The sequence below is a fragment of the Marmota flaviventris genome, chromosome 10 (genome assembly GCF_047511675.1).
Source record: "Marmota flaviventris isolate mMarFla1 chromosome 10, mMarFla1.hap1, whole genome shotgun sequence".
NCBI lineage: Eukaryota > Metazoa > Chordata > Mammalia > Rodentia > Sciuridae > Marmota > Marmota flaviventris.
In genome coordinates, this window is record NC_092507.1 from 80,287,825 (window position 1) to 80,307,487 (window position 19,663).

At 35.1% G+C, this 19,663-nt stretch overlaps 1 protein-coding gene across 3 annotated transcripts in view; it reads right to left on the reverse strand.

Moving 5' to 3' along the window:
• Nucleotides 1-6,635: 6,635 nt before the first annotated feature.
• LOC114092629 (rho GTPase-activating protein 29) overlaps nt 6,636-19,663 on the reverse strand; it is a 60,821-nt gene continuing 47,793 nt past the window's right edge. For all 3 annotated transcript variants that reach the window (XM_027935199.2, XM_071618071.1, XM_071618070.1), the window contains exons 17-23: nt 18,592-18,731; nt 17,885-18,073; nt 17,260-17,397; nt 12,849-13,081; nt 10,789-11,116; nt 10,550-10,658; nt 6,636-8,240 (exon numbers count right to left, since the gene is read on the reverse strand). In XM_027935199.2, the coding sequence (XP_027791000.1) occupies nt 7,390-8,240; nt 10,550-10,658; nt 10,789-11,116; nt 12,849-13,081; nt 17,260-17,397; nt 17,885-18,073; nt 18,592-18,731 (1,988 nt within the window). In that variant the 3' untranslated portion in view covers nt 6,636-7,389. The remainder of the gene's footprint in view (nt 8,241-10,549; nt 10,659-10,788; nt 11,117-12,848; nt 13,082-17,259; nt 17,398-17,884; nt 18,074-18,591; nt 18,732-19,663) is intronic.

The window sequence follows — 19,663 nt, forward strand, 5'->3', positions numbered from 1 at the left end:
TTTCTTTTCTTTAAAAAAATTTTTTTTAGGAGACAATGTCTTTATTTATTTTTATGTGGTACTTAGGATCAAACCCAGTGCCTCACATATGCTAGGCAAGTGCTCTACCACTGAGCTACAACAGCAGTCCCAATGTAATTGATTTTTAACTTTACATTTCTAACATGTGTAGGTAAGGCTATAAATTTCTCCCTAAACATTGGTTTAACTGTAGCCTTTTTGATTTGTCTCTTCATTATCAGTTTAAAATATTTTCTAATGTTTATTTTTCCTTTGATCCTTGGGTTATTTAGAAGTGTGTTCTGCTTAATTTCTAGGCATTTAAGACAAATTTGAGGATTTTCTAGTTATCTTTTATTATTAACTTCTGCTATATTTTTCCTGAGGTTAGAGTGTTTATTTTGAATTATTTAAATCCTCTGAAATATTTTGAGGCTTTCTTTATGGCCTTTTGGTAAATTTTCAATATGGGTTTAAGTGAAATAGGAATTCTGCCACTGTTTAAAGTGTTTTCTGTATCTCAATTAGGTCAAGTTTGTTAACTGTAGTCTTCATACTTTTTTTTTTTTTTTTAACAACCTTTCTATTTAAAGGTATACCCAGCAACCCCCACGATTGTGGATTTGTCCTTTTTTTTTTTTTTTTTTAGTTGTCTCTCTAGCCTTATGTATTTTGAAACAGTGTTTAGAATTGTGAAATTCTTCCTAGAGAACTGGCTTCCTTATCATTATGAAATATCCCTTTCTCTTTGGTAGTCCTTCTTCACGTAAAATCTGTTTTATCAGATGTCAGTGTAGTTATATCAGTTTTTTCATTAGTAGTTCCAGATGGGAATCCGGAGCCCTTGATTCATTGTCCTTGTCGGTTATGTTGAATAACACAATCTAGTGACTTGTTTGGCAACTGACCAGGTGAACTCTTATGATTTCTTTTTCCATTCTTGTACAAAGTTACCAACAATTCAGTGGTTCCACTTGCAAAAAGGCCAAAAACCAGGCAAAATTAAACACTATATTGATGGCAAATTAAAACAAAAAAAAATATTCAAAATAGTATCTGGGTGATGTGGTACATGCCTATAATCCCAGCTACCTGGGAGGCTGAGGCAGGAGGATCTCAAGTTCCAGGCCAGTCAGAGCAACTTAGAACTGCCTCAACATCAAATAGAAAAAGCTTGTAGCTCAGTGGTAGAATGTTTGCCTGGTATGTGCAAAATGCTGGGTCAATTCTAGCACTCCCCTACCCCAAACATTCAAAATGTTTACCTTGGTGGGGGAAGACACAGGCCTGTGATCAGGGAGGGATGTGTTAGTTGCTCATTAACAATCTATTAGAAATAAATGGGTAGAGGGGAGTTCATTTTATGCTTTTTTTTCTCTTTTTTAGGTGCTAGGGATTGAATCCAGGGTGTATGCTATCTCTACCTTTTCAAAAACAGAATTCTGAGAGGGTTTCACTAAGTTGTCCAGGCACTTCTTGAACTTGCAATACTCCTGCCTCAGCCTTTGGAGTAGCTGGGATTATAGACATGTGCCACCATGCCTGGCTAAGAGTTTATTTAATAATTATTCTTTAATTGATACACACATATTTACACTCTTCTGAACTTATAACTTAACTCTTACTAATCTGAATTATTGGTGTCTGCACTTGCAGATGGGAATCCGGAGCCCTTGATTATTGTCCTTGTCAGTTATGTTGAATAACACAATCTAGTGACTTGTTTGGCAACTGACCAGGTGAACTCATTATGATTTTGAGGAAAATAGATGGAAACAGAAAAGTTCTGGTTTTGCCAGAAGTAGATCTCAAAAGACAAAATTTTTCATGTAAAATTAAAGGAAAACCTGAATTTTTGTAGCCAGCAACTACAAAATGCCAGGCTCTATGCCTCCAACTATAAATGAGATCTTCTCATTCTGACAGTCTGTCCTGGTTTTTAGATTTCAGAGCTGTATTCACTGATCAATCATCAATGCTTAGACAGTGAAAGGCTCACATTATATAGTTTCACAGTATTGCATTATCTCTTCTTTCCAATTCTTAATGCTGTAAAGGAGACTTAAAATACCCTGTAACAAGTGGGCAGTACATATCCAGAAACCCCGTGTGGCTGTGTGATGTACCACTACTATCTGTTACATTGTTTACATAAAAAGTCAGAGACAAGTTCAAATCTATTGCCTGAAATGTATGATAATTTTTCTATATGCAGGGCAATTAAACTGGCTGACTGTAAAGACATTTCAAAACAGTGTAACATACATGCTTTACTCAATAATGTATCAATATTACTTGAAACTTGTTATCGTTGAAAATAAAATTGTAATTTATTTTTTGTAAATTTATTTCTATAAATGCTATAAATACATCCATGTTTAATCATTTCTGGTAAATATGTATAACCATTCATTTTTAAACTTTCCCTAGTAAACTAAAAATTCAATAAATGCTCATTTTCAAAAAAGATAGTCCATTTGTTTCTTGCCTCCCTCTGGCAAATGATAGGGACCTAGGATTCCAAAGGTGGGCTCAGCATGAACTTCCCTGGGGGTAAGGGTTCTCTTGCTGTGGTCTGGGCTGGTGTAGAGGTTAGGGTTTCAAGTGACATGTCAGGGATCACTGTGGTCAGAACCAGTACAGCAATTACTGAGGACTTGATTTGTTGTATTTGGGACCAGGTGGAATGAAGCAGCAGTTGACTTTGTCAAGAGGTTGAGGGAAAAATTAAGTATTTAGCATTATGGAAGTTGGATTTCTATGAGAAAAGGGAATTACAAATATGGAAAGGGAAATAGTGTAAATCCCAAAGTATTGAAGTAGAATTAAAGATGTCGGTGTGAATTTAAGGTCTTCAAGGTTTACAAAGTATGTTTACATATGAATGCACAAATGATGTATTTATGTCTACATGTGTATCTGTACAAGTTTGTCTACCAAGAGGGCTTAAAACCAGTGACTTCGCAATTAGCTCTGAATCCTTCTCAAGTCTTGCCTTCCATATACCATTCTCCATTTAAAGGAAACAATGTACCTTCGAAAATGTCTAATCTAAATCTGGGACAGGGAAAAGTACAAGATGACCTTGTAACACTTTGATATACCAAAACAATAAGGAAAAATCCCAAAAGAAATGTAGACATGTCAAAGGGACATAGAAGACAGCTTAAAGAAATTCCCACAGACAAAATCTGGAAAATTTTCAGCATGAAAATAAATGACAGTAATATATTATAAACTACTAAATAAAGTGAGACAGCCCAGGAACCTAAACTGATATAAATGAATAAACACATGGAGAAGGAAGGTTCTTCCTTAAAGTAGGATATCAAAGCAGAAGCAGCAGACTCACCACCTGGCAATCAAAATAGTAACTGATTCAGGCAAGAATTGTCAATAGACTTAAAATAGCTGTTGGCAATTCAGTGGGAAACAGAACATTTACACGGTCTCCAAGAATCTCAACTACTAACTTCATGATGGAAATACTTTGTAGATACTATCCTAACCTAGTGGCCAAAGACTACATCACCAGAAATGGGATAAATGGACATTGTGCATCTTCTAGTATGATACAATAAAGAGAATAAAGCATCATTTCTGATATTTATGACAAAAATGTATATCTTGTCTCTAATCATGAGGAAATATTACAGAAACCCAAACTGAGAAACATTATACAAACTGGCCTACCCTCCTCAAGTGTCAAGGTCATGAATGAAAAGACCAAAAAAACTGTTCCAGATGGAAGGAGACCAAAGAGATAGACAATTAAATCCACCATGTGATCCTGGATTGGGATGCTTGAAGACAGCATCATCATTGGGGCAATTAGCAAAATGTGGATTAGATGTCATTATCATGTTAATCTCCAGAGTTCCATGGGTACACTATGGTTATGAAGGAATGTTACTGTTTAAGTACACACTCAAGTAGAGGTAATGGGGCATTATGTCTTTAATTTTCAAATGGTACAAATGTATTTTGGTTGGGATTTATTGAATCCAAAAATGAAAGGTAAATGACCATCTTTACAATATTGAGGCTTTTATCCCTGATGTGGTCTAAAATTTTATACATGAAGATCTTTTATATCTTTTTATTCTTAAGTACTTCAATTTTTCATTTTATTATAAATTTTTCTATAGACCTTAATTTCTGTTAGTTGTCCATATCCAGGAATACAACAGACTTCTACATACTGATTGTGAATGTAACTTTGCTAAACTACAGATATTAACTGAACTGTCTACACATATAATCATACCAATATGGTACATTTAAAGTAGTTTAAAATATTCGTAAACTCTAATTAAATTCTCAGCATGTAAACAGGCCCATGGAGGGAAAGTATTATCAACCCTCCACAAACAATTCTCATAAACTTGAACAATATACATTGCACAAAGCTTTCTGGTGGCCTGGCAGCTCTAATAGGAATCTTCATGATGCCCGTTCCCCTTGCTCACATCTGTTTCCAAGTGTCCTAAGACAACTTTCCAATGAACAATTTCTACCACATTATTGGGTAGCAGGGCAATAAGTACTCTGGGTACTCTAGAAACAGCAACCTCTTCTCAGGAGACACTTGCTTCAGTGCCCCCAGGAAGCTGGAACATTCGGTCTGAAGGCTCTAAGCTGAACAAGATCCCAGGAGGCCCTAAAGGCAGAAAGGACATGACAGTGCCACCCTCACTTATGAGGTCTGTATGCTCTGAGTGGGTGGTATCCACATATTAAAACCGAAGGAGTTTAAAGTCTGTAAGTTTTATTACAGGATAATGAAAAGGTTCTGGAAATGGACACTTGAGCATAGTCACAGAACAATGTGAATATATTAGTACCACTGAACTGTACACTTAAAAATGGTTCAAATGGCAAATTTATGTGTATTTTACAATAAAATCTAAAGATGCTTTTTCTATTGTTCAGTGCTTCCTGCTATTATTAAGTAATCACAGTCATTAAGAGCACTAACCAGCTGGTGCATGCGCCAGTAATCCCATTGGGAGGCTGAGGCAGAAGGATCTCAAGTTCAAAGCCAGCCTGAGCAAAAGCAAGTTACTAAGCAACTCAGTGAGACCGTGTCTCTAAATAAAATACAAAATAGTGCTGGGGATGTGGCTCAGTGGCTGAGTGCCTCTGAGTTCAATCCCTGGTACCCTTCCCCCACCAAAAAAGAGGCACGAGCCATCAAAATTTGATGGCCCTGGATTTGAGATTTGGTTGTGCTTGCTGCATCTCTGGAACCTAAAAGCATGTCACTTAGTTAAGCCTTAGTTTCCTCACCTGTAACACAGGAATCATAAAATGCTTACTTACCCATTATAGGTTGCTGTGAAATTTCAACTCGATACCAAGTTTTAATACACAGAAGGGGCTCAATAAATATTAGCTCTGATTTTCTTTTCAGGTTTTCATACCAATATGATTTTTATACTTTGTATAAGGAAGATTAAAAAAATACGCTTAAGCATAAAAAGGCTGTTTATTCATTTCTCTTTAGTCCTGAATGTTAAAGAGAACTATAAGACAACATGCCATAAAACACATTTCTTATTATAGTCAAGTGATAATATGAGCCCAAGTGTTGACCACTGAGTCAATGGTTAATAATCTTAAAGTATCATACTCTAAGAGGCAACAGTTTCATAGGAGCCACAATAACTTCAAATATTTGAAATAATTTAAATATATATAATGTGTGTGTATAAACATATACATATAATTTTTTTATCAAGTATAACATGGTCATACAAAAACATTGACTAGCAATATAGTTCACACATATAAAAAGAGGCCATTTTATTTTTTTCCCTTTTATATCCTATTTTAGACAAAATTATGAAAATCCAGAAAATAACAGGAATGCACTAGTTATAAAAACTGGGTATTTTACAAATGAAACAGATTCAATCATCTACACCTTCTATCCAATTTCAAACAATGAGGCTTACTGTATTCTCAGAATGAACTTAAATAAATTTTTCCTTAATTCTAATGAAATATACATTTTTAATGGTTGATAGTCCAGGTAGAAAAAGTATATAAACGATTTATAAGTTGAAACATTTCATACAAAGGGAATGGTTTCAACAAAACCCACACAATATCAAGAGAAAATGCACTGAATTAAAAAATTTCTGAAGCAGTATTTAGAGCATTGTAGAAAATACCAAAAAGTTTGGAACTATCATAAAATAAAAATTTATACAGATGAAGCTAAGAGGTTAAAAACTATCAAACTTATTAGAACTATCTGAAATCATATAAAATATAAATATATAATTTAAATTATATTATACATTATGTTTTTATATAATAGCATATTATAATTCATATTATTTATCATGATATAATCTAATTATATATTATATAGCATATGTATGTTAATTCATGTATTATTTATAATAATATGATCATTATTTATTATATAATAAATATAATTTACATAATACTAATAATGTAATATTATTTATATAATTTATAGTAATATGTAATATATAAAATATATTATAATTATTGTTTATATATAATATTATATCATAAACATATGTTATATAATACCATATGTAATATACAACATATTATATGTTATATATAACATTATAATATAATTTAAATTACATAGTTTAGTTATATCTTATTTGGCTTTAGATGGTTTTAATAAATTTGATAGTTTTTTACTCCTTGGCTTCATCTGTACAAATTTTTATTTTATGACAGTTCCAAACTTTTTGGTATTTAAGTGCATTTTCTTTGTATAATTTAACTGACCACCACATGTAAAAACTGACAATTAGAACTATAGATTTGCAAACTTTTTGGACATTATGTAAATATTAAAAAGTTAGGTGAATTGCCAATTGAAAAATAAAAACTTACATACTTACTATAAACACACAAGTGGTCAAAGATGTACTATAAAACTGTATGGGAAAACATATTCATACGCAATAAAGATCTTTCAGGAATTTGCATTCAGAAACATTTTATAAATGAGCACTTAGTTTTGCTCCAAAATAAAGCTGATTTTCCCCTAGTGCACCTATTTGTTGAGAACTATTTCATTAAACTAGGGATGCATTTAAGTGGATAATTTTATGGGGAAAATCATTTGAAATTTTAAAAATGCAATACTTATTTTATGCAAAACTTCAAAAATACAAAATTTAAGGACAATTCCAGTGAGGCACTACCATTCTATATGACTAAAACACGACCTATTCTATATGACTAGCAAACACCATACGAGAATAAAAGGCAAAATACACACTTTGGCAATCCTATACAAAAGGGGTCCTGTCAAAACATTCTTTCATAAAATAAACACAATATCACAAAACAAAAACAACAAAATAACAAAAATAAAAACTGAATTTTACAACCCTACACAAATTGTGGGATTTCATCTTCAAGGTCTTCAAACTGTTGCATTCGTTTTAGCCTGGGTCTCTGGCATGTTGGATTCACGTCAGGCAGGCCGTGCTCCTCAGAGTTCTCTTTAGGCTTACCACCTGGCTGCAAAGGACAAGCTGATGTGCTGTCTGAGTCTGGAACTGATTTCTCCACATGACTCAGGGGAGTACAAGCTGTGCTAGGAGGCACTGCTGCTAATGGTGAAGCTGGTCTCTCCTCAGTCCCCTTGACGTTGCTGGTGGGGGTACGTGGTTTATAAAATGTTGTCCAGTGTAGGGGCTGTAGTGTTCTGGGTGCTCTGGCAAGAGCAAGAGGGCAGGAATCGGAGGACCGTCTCTCTGACACCTCTCTTGCTGATATGGCTGGCGTGCTGGGCTGTGTGGCACTGCTGGGATGGTCACCACTGACCCTGATGCTCACTGTCACTTTTTCCTGGAGTGCACTAGGCACAATCATTGCAGTCTTGGCAGTTAAGTTGTTTTGTTCACATTGCTGTCCTCGAGTTTTCTGTAGAATCTGCTGATCAAAACCATTAAATTTGGAACAAACAGTAGTAGGGGTATCTTTTCTATAAAGTCCTTCAAAGGTAGGATTCTTGCAAAACTTGTCTGAATTGACATTTCCCACATTTCTGCTGTTTCTCTCAGTAGGAGGGCTTGCAAGAAGTAATCTATCTACAGGCAAACTTACAGGTCTAATCTTGGTCCTTGGCATATGCCTCTGTATATTGTTTGTTGCCCTATCAAATTTCAGAGCAAGTGGCTTAGTGGTTCTACAAATATTGTCCATCTTTTGGGATGATGATTCAAGTTCTTTGTTATCTGAAAAAGAAAATTTTTTTTCACTTCATGGAGCTCTGTTAATAAGGGAGTGTGGTTAGTTATTAGTGGGCACACTCTCAAAACAACACATGATATTCTCAGTCATCTATGCAGAGGAATTAAAAATTCATACATCATTAAAGGCACATTTTGAATTAGAGCATTACTTTTAAAATTTTATCTAAATCAATATAATAAATAGCCACAAATCACATCATAAGTTGGTTAAATAAAACAAAACAAAAAAACACTTCCTGAAGTAATATTTTTTTAATATACTATTGATGAGTGAATATTTGCTGGGTTAGGATTGTCCTGATTTCAACAAGCAGACATTGGTAACCTCAGAACAGTTACAGTATTCTATACACCAACCAAAGCCATACACTGAATCCCAAGGACTTTTCCTATCACTTCATCTGCTTTCCAGCTACATTCTGTCCATACTGAGGGCACACACCAGAGAGGACATGGATGCTCTCCCAGCTGATCCACTAATACATGGCAACATCCATTGGTCTCAAATTAAGGTTGAAGAGTTGTCAAAACTGTCATTCTGCTATTGGTTCTGGTGACTCCAGATTTACTTCCTTATCTTTCTCCTCTAGTCTGGTCCTAAGGTCCCTGTTTTCTCATTTAGGACTCTCAGCTCCTCACACTGTCTTTGCTGCTTTTACCCCAGAAGCTCCTGTTGCTGGAAAGGTGCAGCCCTCTGGCCATGATTCTCCTCTCCCTGCTGAGAAACATCAGATAACTGTGCACCTTGACTGGTCAGATGGCTTTGCCACTGGCCCTGTTCATAGCCCACTGTCCTTGTCCCTGCCACCTGGTCCTTCTCCCACATCCTAGGGCAGTGGTTTGCAGACAGGTCCACACCAGCATCACTTGCAGATCATCATCTCATCTGACCTCCTTCTTCATCTGAGGCTGCTGGCCTCTCTTCCCTGGTTCCCAGGCACTGCTCATGTGATTTGCTCTCCTGGGCCCTTCTCCACGTTGATAGAAGGGAGCTGAGCCATTGTGGTTGGATGATAAGCATTAGTGCATTTTTACAGTCCTGCATGATGAAGACTGCAGGATCTGCAGATAGCTGCCTGGGTTCTGGCTCCACTCCTGCTCCAGTTCTGACCTGGGCAAGTCCATTGCACTAGCCCTACCTGCTTTCCTCTGTCAAGAAAGACCCCTATATGGAGCTATGCTATCATGTGGTCTTAATAATCTAATAAGGAAAAGGCTTAGAATTACCTGGTATGTAATAAAAACTTGAACACTTTAAAAAATTATTTATTTTATTACTATACCTAACCAGGAATCCAATTTCATGGCACAGTGAAACAAGGTTAGATTTAGGAATGAGATGGGGGGCTGGGGATGTGGCTCAAGCAGTAGCGCGCTCGCCTGGCATGCGTGTGGCCGGGGTTCGATCCTCAGCACCACATACAAACAAAGATGTTGTGTCCGCCAAATACTAAAAAATAAATATTAAAATTCTCTCTCTCTCTCCCTCTCTCTCCTTCTCTTTAAAAAAAAAATGAGACAGGACTAGGTTCAAATCCTGAATGAACAATAATTTAGGGACATGACCCTTGGCATTATTAACCTTCCTCTGACTGTTAGCCATGGCTTAAATGAGGCCAATGTTCATAGCACAGAACTGAAAATAAGATCAAATCAGATAAATGCAATCAGTGAGTCCAGTGCTTTTCTTAGCAGACAGGTAATTGACTCCTTTTGTTTTCAGACTTTCTCGGGCTATATTCATTGATGTTTAATTTTATACATCAAATTTAACACATATGCCTATATTTTGAAAAATTAGAATTTAGCAGTAACAAATTGAAGCATTTCAACCACGTTAACAGAAACCATTCACTGAAATAATATCAGAGAAAAACAATGAATACAAGGATTGCAACCAAGGAAATGGAAGAAATGTGTGCTTAATGTGTTAAAGGTAGGATACAGGTAGAAAGTACATAAAAAAAAAAAAATTAGGGAGTCTATTTTTTTGAGTTTCAGGAGTCCAGTTTTTTCCTGCCTTGACATTGATGACAAGAAGTAAAAATGAAAACAAATTTCAGAAAGAGAACAAAAACATTTATGAATTCCAAGATATCTCTTAACAAGAGAGATACAAACAATGATATTCATTTAAATGACATTCATTAAACTTTCCCAATGGCTAGCAAAGTTAACTAATACAACTTTGAAGTTTGAACTTCCTTCAACTTCTTTCACCTTGGTTTTTAATCATGGCTTATTTGCAAAGTTTGAAAATATGCAAACATATATTTTACATGACCACTCACCGATGAGACATGCATCACATTTTTCCAATGTATTTTGCTTGCGTTCTGATTCCTCAAATGATGTAGCTGATTCAAAATTTTCACTTTCACTATCTGCAGTGTGGCTATCCTAATGATGCAAGAGAATTTTTAAACTAAAAAAGCAAAACACACCTCAAAACAAACAGTTCAAAGATTGTTAATTTATTAACATAAACATCATAAAGTTTTAAAGCAATTCTATAATGGTTAAAACTTACCTCCTTTGAAGAAAAATACAGTGACTTTGTGGAATGTTCTGAGTCTCTTTCTTCTGCTGATATCACAGGTTTTGAAGGACAGCTTTGATCAACCTGAGGTGAAACAACACCTGTACTACACGTAACATCTTGTGGCTCTAGGGACCCATCGAAGATCTTCTGTGAGTAAGTAATGAGGAACTCTACCAACCGTGCCTGATTTGCATATTCAGTAAGAGAGGAGATGGTGACAGGAGCAGTTGTGGGCCTTGGCCTAATGAGACTTGGTCCAAATATCACCCCCAAGTTTTTGGAGGTCATCTTGTTTTCTTCAGCATGGTCTACAACCCTGAAAAAAACATATAAAGCTGTATGAGATTTGCCTATTAGAGTTCCTTAATGGTAGTCTACTATGAATGGAAGGGTAGAGGAAGCATGGGTTACAGAAGACTACAAAAATTTGTCAAGGGTCAAATTTGGTGGGTCTAGGTAAAGATACATTTGTTTGATTATAATACTTACCACACACCAAACTGAGCTTCAGAGTACTATATTAGGATAAAATTCATGTAAATAGAAGGAACTATTGAAGTTTTACCAGCAGAAGGAAAAAAAAATATTCCTAAAATTTGCTACATCTTTGTATATGGTATATACTCTCAGTTCCTTATACTGGAAACTGAAACATCATCATCAATTTCTCTCTCATTGTCCACAGTTTTCTTTTTTAAAAAGTATTTTTAAATGGACACAATATCTTTATTTTATTTATTTTGATGCAGTGTTGAGTATCAAACCCAGCACTTCACATGTGCTTTGCAAGCATTCTACCACTGAGTCATACTCCTATCCCCCCACAGCTAGTTTTCTCTTTTCTTTTTAATATTTTTCTAGTTATACATGAACACAATCTTTATTTTGTTTATTTATTTTTATGTGGTGCTGAGGATTGAACCCAGTGCCTCACATATGCGAGGCAAGCGCTCTGTCACTGAGCCACAACACCAGCCCACACAGCTAATTTTCTAGTCTAGATGATTCTCTCTCCTGAACATCTCTCTGTTCTACTGCCACTCTCGATGTTCTGGCTTTACTTCAAGCACTCACTACTTTTTATTTCTATGACTATTCTAGGAGATGGAACTGCAGAAGGCCTCCACTCCAACCCATTTTTCACATTGCTGTCAGAAAGATCTAGTAGACTACAAGTTCTTTAATGTGTACAGAAACAATATGGTCAACTCATCTGCCAGGTATGTAAGGCCCTATAAAGGGCCTGTAGACAGGATAGCTCAGTTCCTGCTATTGCTTGCTGTATTGTAGCCTAACAAAATTATATTTTCCAAATGCAAAATGCTTTCATGTGTCTCCATGTCTGTTACCCTCTGCCTAGTATGCTCTTCTGCACATTCTCTATCAAATCACCACTCAGTTCTTAAAATCTGACTCAAGAGCTTGCCTTCTCTGCTTTACCCCTAATCCCCATGCAAACTACTTCTGCATGCCTGCAAGCTGTGCACAGCTACTAGAAAAAAGGATGATGCTGTACTGTGGTTATGTATAGGTCTGTCCCCCCACAATGATGAGCCTACAAACAGCATAAACCCTGTTTCCACCCTGGTTTCCCCAGCCAGAGCCTGACATACAGGCAATGTTGGCTGCATAAACATATATTCAATGTCTCTCCCAATACAGAATAAAAACATCATAAAAATGAAACAATCATTTTAAAAACAATACCACAACAATATAAATGTACTTAATACTATTGCACCGTACAATTAAAAATGGTTAAGATGGTATAAAAAAAATTTTTTTTTTAATTTTTTTTTATTGGTTGTTAAAAACATTATAAAGCTCTTGACATATCATATTTCATACATTAGATTCAAGTTGGTTATGAACTCCCAATTTTACCCCAAATACAGATTGCAGAATCACATCGGTTACACATCCACATTTTTACGTAATGCCCTATTAGTAACTGTTGTATTCTGCTACCTTTCCTATCCTCTACCATCCCCCCTCCCTCCCCTCCCATCTTCTCTCTCTACCCCATAAGATGGTATAAAAATTTTTACCGCTTAAGGTGTACTATGAGGTAATGAAGACTGTTGAAATTTGATGCTGGCAATTGTCTTAGAAGGTCCTTGCTTTTTAGAAGAATTCGGTTTATTTCTATACACATATTTGAGTATTTTTTGTCCTCAGGGTTATCCTTTTTGGTTTCTTGTTCTTCATTAACATGTTGGATCTCTTTTGCAAGGTCCATAAACTCCTTGTATAATCGGAATAAGATAAATGGCTCTGGGAGCTAAAGAAATAAAATTACATTAAAAATATCTTCCACTTTTTTTTTGTTTGTTTGTTAAAGTCAACTGTTAGTGCAAGTTACTCAAAGGATTAAACCTGTCCCTTTAGATTAACTAAATTTAAAGTCAATCTTTATTCATTTATTTATTTATTTTACAGTACTAGGGATTGAACCTAGGACCTCAAGCATGCTAGGCAAACACAATACTGAGCTTCATCCCCAGCCCATAAAACGTATGTTTGCTAGAGATATGATCTATAAACCAAGTCAAAATCTTCACCATAAATTATATTTATGTTAAAAACAACTTAAAAGATAATCAGTTAAACTCTAAACTTTAAATGAAGTTTAAAACTTTAAGCTTCATGATGGAATTTTAAAACTCTTATCTATATCCTAAACACATTATATTCACATCTGCACCGAAAATAGCATGATCTTCAGCTGTTCTATTGAAACAAAACTAGGACATGAAGTAAATAGAATGAATTAGAAAAGGCATGAATGTTACTGGTAAGGGGTAAAAATATCATAGTGCTACAGGGTCCATGTTTTAATTGGGCCAGAAAGAAGATCAGCACCGGTTAATATGACCTTCAAAAACATAACTATCATCATCTTATTCATCGAATTTTGAAACTGCCTGATTTGCCACAACTAAATTAAAAGAAAAAGTTCCTGTAACAAATGTCCATTGCCATAATGAATTTCAATGTTTCTACTGATCTGCAATAGAAAATCCAGTGTACCTTTGTCTACCTGACGTCCTGTATCAGGTGTTGCCTTGTGATCAGTTTCTATCTTTACCACTCTGGGATCTGAAGCAAGTCACTTAACCTTTTGGAGCTTTAGGTAAATGAATAAAATGGAAGCTATTCTCTAATACTATTGCAAGAATTGAGCACAGTTTCCCACATGAAAGTCTTGGACACACAAAATTCCTAAAACAGAATGCAAGTTCACAGTGTTGGATCCCATTCATCTCCTCTCCCTGACTGGCTAAAAGAGATAAAGGATGACATATTACAAGACCTATATTCATTCAAAAGTATCAACTGCTATTTCTCAGTTGAGGGATCTATAAAACATGACTAAAGAGTTATCAATACTTTCCTGGGCTAACATTGTAGATCCACCAATTTATACTTAATTTTTTTCCCTCATGCAATCCCACTAAAATACAGTACATCCATAAGGACTAGGAAAACAGAGAAAACAAAAAGCAATAATTCACAAGAGCAGATGAACAAGTCCTGATGCAGCAGTTCCAAGAAAGCTGTCACTCAACATGATTTTGAGAATCCTAAAGGGACTTGAACAATCAGTACCAGGTCCTATGATCCTGGGGTAGGGTGCAGGTGGGCCACCTGAGAAAGCTTAGCAGTCTATAAAATCCTGTCTCCACTCCATTTTCTTGAGCAACTTCTTCCCTAAAAATCTGGATACATTTTCTCTGGGCAACGTGACACAGAGTCTTTCTGAATGGGGGAAATGCCGAACATAAGGGACAGAGAGCTGAATGTCTGAAAATGGGTATTTGTTGGCTGTATGCACACTGAATGCACTGATCCTGCAGTCATCTTTCCCACCCTGGCTCCCACAGTATTGGTACCATATCTTTCCAGGGGGGATCAAACCAGTCTAAGAGCAGGGAACTAGAGACATGTAATCAGGCATATCCCCAATGGTCCACCTAGACCACTTTATAGGAAAGTTCAAAGTTTTTTAAAAATCTTGATGTGTTCAAGAGCTTCCGAAGAGATTTTAAGTCCAAACTCTAAAATAACTAAACACCATGAAAGACAAAAATCAAAATGGGTAGAAAAATAACAGACTGAAGGTGTAAAACTATGCTATCAATATGTTGGCCACTAGGGGCTAGGGTTGTGGCTCAGCGGTGGAGCACTGGCCTCACATGTGCGAGACCCTGGGTTCGATCCTCAGCACCACATAAAAATAAATACGTGAAATAAAGGTATTGTGTCCAATTACAACTAAAAAATAAATATTTTAAAAAATATATGTTGGCCACTAGTTTATATGCTGAAAGAATACTGGAAGTGCAAATGATCAAAATTGAGATGTGCTCTAAATGAACAAATAGATACCAGATTTCAAAGATTAAGAGCTCAACTGTAAATAAATAAATAAAATATCTCATAATTTAAAAATAATAATTAGATATTCAAAATGTTAAATAAAATATTAACATTAACTTTACCTATTTTTAAAAATTTATGTGGCTATACAAAATTTAATGTTATATATGAAGGTCACACTGTATTTCTACAGAGGGTTAGAGGCTAAGTAGAGAAACAAAGCCTTATAAAGAAAATCTATAAATATCCACAGGAAAATAGCATGATATAGTCATTTTAAGAAATGTTATCAAAGAAATAGAAAAATCAGAATTCTTAAAAATTAAAACCTGATCTCAGGAATGAAGTAATTTACATTAGTCAAGAAGATAAAGCTGAGGAAATGTCTTAGAAAGTTAATTTAAAAAAAAGAAGAATAGAGGAAAGTAAGGGAACTAGAGAACGAGTATGGGTTATTGAGTATCCAAACAAGAGCTTCAACTAGACAGTACAAAGACAAAAGGGGAAAAAATGGGCAATAAAAATCAAGAAAAGTTCCAAGAACTAAAGCATTGACTACTGACAGAGATCATGGAGTAGCCATAATAGTGGATGAAAAGTTATCCACATCAATATACATATTGTAAAATCTTAGAATAATGGGGAGGGGGAAAGATTCTACTAGCTTACAGAGGCACAAAACAATAGGCACATACAAAGTTAGGAATGAAATAAGGCGGATTCACAGTGTGAAGAGAACAAAAAACACCCATGCCTTCACAATTCAGAGGAAAAAGAATTTCCAGCCTATAATACTAAAACTTCCACACTATCTACACTACTCCATTTCTGTCAAGAGAATAGAAAGACATTTATGGATGAACAAGGTTTCAAATATTCAATCCTACTTCACCTTGCTTAAGGACAGACATAAACCAAAACAGAATACCCCCAAACAAAGAAAACAGGAGAGGTGTTCCATCACAAAAGAGAGGAGAGGAGAGTGATCTCAGGATGACAGTTAATAACCAAATTAAAAGGGATCTGTAAGAGAGCAAAAGAACTCCAGAGAAGGACAGATTAAGGATTATCAGCACTATTCTCTCTGTCATTATCTCTTCATTTTCACCCAAGGATAGAAGGCCAACTGGGTCTGACCCAAATCTCTTTGTACTTGGCTCACAACAATGTGCTGATTAAGTTCCTGTAACTCCTCTGAAAGCGGCTGCCTAAAGCCAACAAGGCCACTTACTTCACCCTACAGATGTGTGTGTGTGTGTGTGTGTGTGTGTGTGTGTGTTTGACTTACTCCTGCCAACTGCAGGTATAATAGTGAGAACAGAAAATGACAAAATAGGACAGCCCACTCCCTGACCATATTCCTGCTGGACTTCTAGCATCCACCTTATAGGAAGCCTTATGCCTGATGCCTGATGAACTTCATGGCCATTCCCACTGACCTCTCAAAATAGCTATTTTGAAACATCACTGAAGGCAAAGCTAGACTATGATCTAGATACTGACCTACTTATTGAATATTCCTAACAGTGTGAACACTGGCCTTTACAGCTACATTTATGCTTTTTAAGTTGGCATTCTAAAACTTAAAGGAACAAAAACTTAATAAGTGTTATTTATTCCATTATGTTTAGGAAAATGTTTATCCCTTTAACATGGTTAGGAGGACGTCCAAGGTGGAGTTGGAAGGCTGCAACATGGAAGAGGTACCTGGAAGACTTGTACAAGGGATAGTAATATTGTATTGTCTTAGGCGGGGTGATGGGAAATGAATTTGGCTTTATTATTATTATTATTCTTTAAAATGTATGTACATTTTATGATCTGCGTATTAATAATGAGAAAAATATCAACATGGAATGGAATAGGGGGAAGAAGGGAGGAAGAAAGGGGACTAAAGTGGAGTGAGTCAGATCCATGCCTGTATGAAATTGTCAGGATGAACCTAGCTACTATGTATAAATATAATGCTCTTATAAGAAAAAGAAATATATCAACATAGTCTATGCCATTGAAAATATATGCAACATAAAACATTTTTGCTCTTTTTATTTGATGGTAGGTTTAGAATAAACACTTCACCTGTCGAAGGTATAATTTTAAGACTTCACAGATGTCATGTGAATTAAATTCTGAAATGTCTACCAAATGCATTCCATTCTCCAAAGCTTGACACAGTTTTTCAGTTTTTGTTTTGTTTCCACTAACACGATAAATTCCCTTGAATAGAAACAAAAAAATTATGCAAAATTATACTTTAGTACAAAGACATCCACATCAATATACATATTGTAAAATCTTAGAATTATGGGGGGGGGAAGATTCTACTAGTTTACAGAGGGATAAAATAATAGGCACATACAAAGTTAGGAATGAAATAAGGAGGATTCATGTTATGAAGAAAACAACAACAACAACAAAAAAACCCATGTCTTCACAATTCAGAGGAAAAAGAATTTCCAGCCTATAATACTAAAACTAAAAATAATAAAATGTAGACATCTAAACATATTTGATGTACCTACTTCAATTTTTATTAGTATTTTAGGAAAAAAAATAAGTTAAAGTCAAATCAATTAACATTTTCCAAATAAATGTGAATAAATTCAGTTATTACAAACTAAGAGTACTGATTTTCTTCAAGTCTCCTTTAAAAGAAATCACATAGGCATTTATGTTTTTAGAATTTTAAGAGTTAACAACATACCTGTAAACACAAGGCTCTATTTTCAATCTCTGAGGCACATATTTTGAGTATAAAAGGAATGCCATCTGGCTCCTTTTTTGCAACTTGTGTGAATTCTGCTCCAAATAAGTGTATTTTTCCCACAAGTTTCTGATGACCACAAATGATAACTAAGTTTTCCAAACATTTTCGATGACAAACAAGGAGACACTACAAGAAAATGATAGTTTAAAAGTGATTAATTCACCTTACATTATTCACAACTAAGCAAATGACAGGCAGACTAATGACAAAAAAAAAAAAAATTAGTTAAAAAGTATCACTTGTGGTGTATGCAAACAATTAACAACAAAATAAAGTATAAAACCATAGAAGATAAATTGTGGGACTTTATTAAAAATATACTGGCAGAGCCAGGTGTGATGTCATATACCTATAATTCTAGCTATTTGAGCGACTGAAGCAGGAAGATCACAAGTTTGAGGCCAGTCTAACTTAGCAAGGCCCCATTTCAAAATACAATTTTAAAAGGGCTGGAAATATCACTCAGGGGTAAAGTGCTTGCCTGGCATGCGCAAGACCCCGAATTCAATTCCCAGTACTATAAACAACAAATTTATATATTTAGGTGTGTGCACACATACACATCTCTTAATAAGTAAAACCATAACAAAAAAAGTCTGTAGCAAAGAAATAAGGGGGCCAATGTGATTCCAAAAAGATCTTACCTCTTCACATTCAACACCTTGGAATACTACAATGCCTTCACAATCTCTGCATTTTGTGGGGGATCTCAATTTTCGAAACTTGTGAGTAACAGCTGCTTTTGACATCAATGTATTCTTAAAAGCTCCAAGGGAATTGGGTCCTTACAACAGAAATGTTAGTATATAAGAAGGGTAAAATGACAAAAGAAAAACAAAAATAGACCACATGATATTGGACTTGGAATAATTTTTAGACTTTCAGATTATTCATATTACAAAAGCTATTATATTTTGAGTTTCTAACATGAAAAAAAGCATCCAACGTATAGATCTCTTATAAAACACACACTTTTATTCAAAATTTTATCCATGAGTCAAAATCACCATCAAACCCATAAAATAATTCTAAAATACTATGGCATATTGTTTTCAGAATCAGCAAATTTAAGCCAGGCACAATGGTGTATGCCTATGATCCTAGCAACTCAGGAGGCTTAGGCAAGAGAATCACAAGTTTGAGGACCACCTCAGCAACTTAGTGAGACATGTTTTAAAATAAAAAATGAAAAGGCTGAGTATGGCAGCTCAGTGATAAGAGTGCCCTGGGTTTAAGTCCTGGTACCAAAAAAAAAAAAAAGAAAGAAAAAAAGAACCAGCATATTTATATTTTTATTAATATGTCCTTCACCGAGTTGGGAACTATGTTCATAGGTGGCATATAAATGCTTCAAAGAAGAACAGCTACATGAAGCTAGTATGTTAGAATTATTTACATTAAGGATAAAGCTCTTCTTAACTCATAATAAAATTATAGGTAATACTAGCTAGTTATATTTTAATATTATATTGGTATCCCATTAATTTGGGAAACTATGCCAAGACAGATATCTACAGGTATCAAATGTATAAAATTAATTTATGAGAGTCTAATTTGAGTCTTTAAGGTAACTGACTTTATATCCTTCAATACCCACAACATTCCTTATTCTCAGGAAGAACACTTAATCTGTTCTTCCTGCTTGGTTTCTTACACTCTTTTCTTTAGAAGATTTTTCAGATTTTCTCAGGATGCTCCCTTTCAACAATAAGTCAC